General features: G+C 36.0%; 1 protein-coding gene across 1 annotated transcript; it reads right to left on the bottom strand.

Annotated features, from left to right (window-relative positions):
• Window positions 1-258: 258 nt before the first annotated feature.
• On the bottom strand, window positions 259-2,012 carry LOC111408990 (transcription factor MYB87-like). The gene is made up of 3 exons (XM_023038871.1): window positions 1,598-2,012; window positions 1,371-1,500; window positions 259-1,144 (listed from the first exon to the last, which is right to left on the bottom strand). The coding sequence occupies exons 1-3, from the start codon at window positions 1,836-1,838 to the stop codon at window positions 454-456; spliced, it is 1,062 nt and encodes a 353-aa protein (XP_022894639.1). The 5' UTR covers window positions 1,839-2,012; the 3' UTR covers window positions 259-453.
• Between the last annotated feature and the right edge of the window lie 2,046 nt (window positions 2,013-4,058).

The following is a 4,058-nucleotide window of genomic DNA, read 5'->3' as shown; positions in this document are numbered from 1 at the left end:
ATGCATGGAATTTCTGAGGTGGATGGCGTTAAGTCTCCAACTTAAAATTTTAATTTCTTTGTTTATACCAATGCCACCTGGAAATCACTAATGAAAGTATTAACTGTTGAGACATTGCACGAATATGGCTGCCTCACCGCGTAAAGTTGTGGTGAAAACTTCAAAAAAACTTTTAAAATTAATTAATATTTACTTTTTCACGGAGGTTTCTGGGAAACTAACTGAAAGTACACACATTTTGACCATTTGCAAAATCTGTAAAAAGAGTCCTTCTAGTTTCAGAATCAACCAACAGGTCAAAGCAAAATAAAGATGTGAAAGAAATTCGACACATGACATTGAATTATACTACCGAAAGTAAGCATCTCTCTAGATGAAACTGATAAAACAATACAAAGAATTTCCACGTTTCAACCGAGCACACCAGCACTGAATTTCCACTGACAAGATAGTTTACACCTTTGAGGAGCCGTGTTCCTGTCGTAAAGCTATGTCACTTGACTTATCAAACGAAAGATCATGTGGAATTTCTTGGAAAGCTTCGTAATTCGAAATCCTTGGAGGATAAGCACTGCTGCTATTCACCATTTCCGGCATAGAAAAATTCTCCAATCCATCTAATTGTTGCGGAAAATTATAGTCTATCTCTTCCAGCTCTACCCGGATTTTTTCGAATTCTTGAAAATTGGTTCCTGGTGCAATATCAACGCCACAGTAGTACCTTGTCATTGGAGGACAAGAGCTAGTTAAGAAACTCGAATAGTTCGAAGAGGTGAGCATATTAACTGAATTTTCACCCAATTTGTCTCGAGTAAATGAGACATCTGTGTTGTAAAAAATTTCATTGCTGATGCTGCTTTTACTTGTAGCAAATAAACCATAATTTGTTTCTTGATCATAAGAAAATCTTTCTCCTTTAGTCTGGACCATCAAACTGGCAAGGAATTCTTGCTCATTAGGATGAGCTTGGCTTGGATTGGCTGAATCTTGCACGGCAAATGGCTTTTGTGGCCAAGTGTAATTGCGCCGTGCATCTTGCTCTCTATGCTGCTTACCTAGTAGCTTTTTCTTCAACCTTGTATTCCAATAGTTTTTTATGTCATTATCTGTTCTTCCAGGTAATTTCCCCGCGATAATAGACCATCTGACAATCAACTTCATAAAATTATCATCTTTTCGATACAATTAAGAAGCAAAATTGGTCTACGGGGAAAACTAGAAAGACTTGAAACCTTAGTAAAAGTACTCTAAAATCATTCACATGGGCAATAAAATGAACAAAATTTAAGCTCGTTTGTGCTCTTTAATACTGTCAAATACTTTATATTCCAACTTGACTTAACAAACCATAAACACGTAAGATTTATTACCGGCTTCCGATGCTTTTATAAAGATTACAGATCAACTTATCTTCTTCCTCTGTAAACCCTCCATGCTTGATATTCGGCCTGAGGTAATTCAACCATCTAAGCCTACAACTCTTCCCACACCTCTTAAGACCTACAGCATTAAAAGTTCTGAATTCAGCTCGAGGAACAGTAAAAAAAATGTATTCGACTTCTTTAAGGTCACAACGTTAATAATTGTTAATTTTTACCTATTTTTTGAGGTAAGGATATCCAGTTTCCTCGGGTGCCGGCGCCATTTTTCTCCATGTAGGCCTTTAGCTTGGCGTCTTCATCGGGCGACCAGGGGCCTCTCTTGACGTTGGCTTTGTCGCAGCAAGGAGCTCTCCCCATATTTGATGGAATATTTTTCGGTGATATTTGTGTTGAATTTGGATTCGGACTGTCGGTTTCTACGTGCGGGTGATGATATATATAAATAACAAAATACATGTATGCATGAGAACAGAGTATAATAGCTGGAGAAGGAGAGAGGTGGGATGAGATGATCAGTGGATTTCAAAAAAGAGGAGTGGGAAAAAAGACTTTTATGCATAAATTAATATGGCAATTTGAATGCCAGAGCATAGACCAAGTGTTTTCTCATTGTCTTTCTTATTCTAGAATCTAAAAATTATTTATAATCTCCATTGACGTTAGGGTAAAGGCACTCCTATGTTCCAATTTGAAGCCTATGCTGACCTCAAATAATATACTTTTAAGGTGGTCAATAGATCACAAGACCTCTTACGTCCACATAAGCCGTATTCATGGACACTAAGACAAACCATTAGCTGCACGTGGCCTCCTTTGGTGGGGATGAAGTTGGCCGCGTACACTCTGACAATCAAGTCAGTAAGAGAAGTAGATATATAAGTATGAAAGGGCTTTAAATGTGACCCCCAAAAAGAGGGTCGATTTTGGGAGTAACGAATAAAATAGTGATGTGGTCAAGTTATAGTTTGATAGTCTGAACTTGCAATGGCGCTAAGTGTGAGGTTTTTATAGTAGAAGATGATGAGCAATGACAATTAGATGAAGAGACACGTGACCTCATCCTACCGTCTAAGGACTCTTGTCATAGGCATCAATCAACTCTTGCCATAAGGCATCAATCAATTAGATTTGAGCTCAAGTACATTTAATGTTATGATTGTTTGCAGCTCTAGACCTGACATATAAGACTAGATTTGACTTATCGATTTGTGCAGAGCCGCATATTCAATGAGTTATCACATCATTCACTTGCTACAAGATTTTGTACGAAGATCTTCCCCATGTATGCCTCCACCTCCTCGCCTCATCCACGAAGGCTCGGCTTCACATTGGGGTTTGGTCGTTGGGGGTTGGCCATTTGCCACATGCGCATAATAATGTGGAGTGCGAGCCTAGGTCTTTTTACTGCACGACTGCTACTTGGCAATGCTTACAACCTCGTTGGAAGAGGCGTAACAACCTATATTGATGCATTGTATAAGCTCTTAAAGAAGGAATAAGTTTTTTATTTTTATTTTAATGTTCTCTTAATTGTGTATTTTTATCTACATGTTAGATCCGTATCTTTATAAAAAAAAATGACACAAATTGCTTATAGTAAAATTCACAATACTGTATTTACTTTGTACACTACATTTTAATTGCACTCAAAGCCATCAAGATTTGCTCAATTTGTAGTAGCACTTGTTTACCTTGAGTGCAATTAAAAACAAAAGATTGGGAATTTTGGGCGGAATTTAAAATTAAAATGTAATGCAACAAGTAAAAATTGTGGTCTTTGAGACCTGCAATCCAAATTTTGTCGTTCAATTTTCTGTCCACCGATGAATAACTGACACATCATTTTACATTAAATTGTCACCTAATTTTAAGCACAATTGACAGTGAGAGAAAAGTTGGACTCTTTAATTAAAAATGATGCGTCAATCATTCATTGATGGACAACAAATTAGACAGTAAATTTTGAACCGCGAATATCAACTCTAAGTGAAAGGGAGAGATGCATGCACTACAAGAATTTTATGTTTTTCCTACAAAATTTATTTGTGGGGAAAGGCTTTTATTTGTGGAGAAATACCTTTGTAGACAAAAAAAAGTTTGTGGGCACGTTTGTGAGGCAAACACTGAGGAGATAGGTATAAGACGACAAATTTTTGAAATTTGTGGGCTAAGGTTTTTTCCTACGAACCCTTTGGAGACAAATACAATTCGTCGCGTAAGTTTTCCTTCGACAAAGTAATTCGTCTGCTAAAGTTACTTCTACATACGAAGCGATTTCGCTTGTCCCTATAGATTATCTTGTGGGCTAAATCGTGTTTGTCCCCACAAATAATATTTTGTATGAAAAATTTATTTGTGGGCCAAGATATAAACATCTTTCCCTACAATTAAACATTTGTGACAACATGAAACAAATTATTTCGTGGGCTAAACCCTGTTTTTCTGTAAATAATTTTTAGTGAGGAAATGATATTTGTAGGTTATTAAAAAAGAATTTGTAGGGAGAAATTAAACTATTTCTATATTTTTTATTTTTTTATTTATATTATACTAATTTTTTTGACCTCATTCAAAATAATATAAAGATGCAAAAATCATAAGAAATCAATTAAAACGTAATGTCAATCAATATTGAATCCAAAATATTTCATCAAAACACGAATAAATGACATTCAC

The sequence above is a fragment of the Olea europaea genome, chromosome 14 (assembly GCF_002742605.1).
Source record: "Olea europaea var. sylvestris chromosome 14, O_europaea_v1, whole genome shotgun sequence".
NCBI classification, from domain to species: Eukaryota; Viridiplantae; Streptophyta; class Magnoliopsida; order Lamiales; family Oleaceae; genus Olea; species Olea europaea.
The sequence above is the reverse complement of the archived record's forward strand: the minus strand, read 5'-3'. Positions and strand labels throughout refer to the sequence as shown.

What these genes read in the sequence shown, in the direction of transcription:
- LOC111408990 (XM_023038871.1), bottom strand. Translation starts at nt 1,838, where the DNA reads ATGTATTTTGTTATTTATATATATCATCACCCGCACGTAGAAACCGAC. An exon ending in ATCCTTACCTCAAAAAATAG is followed by an intron (nt 1,501 to 1,597) that starts GTAAAAATTAAC and finishes TTAATGCTGTAG; the next exon opens with GTCTTAAGAGGTGTGGGAAG. An exon ending in TATAAAAGCATCGGAAGCCG is followed by an intron (nt 1,145 to 1,370) that starts GTAATAAATCTT and finishes GTTGATTGTCAG; the next exon opens with ATGGTCTATTATCGCGGGGA.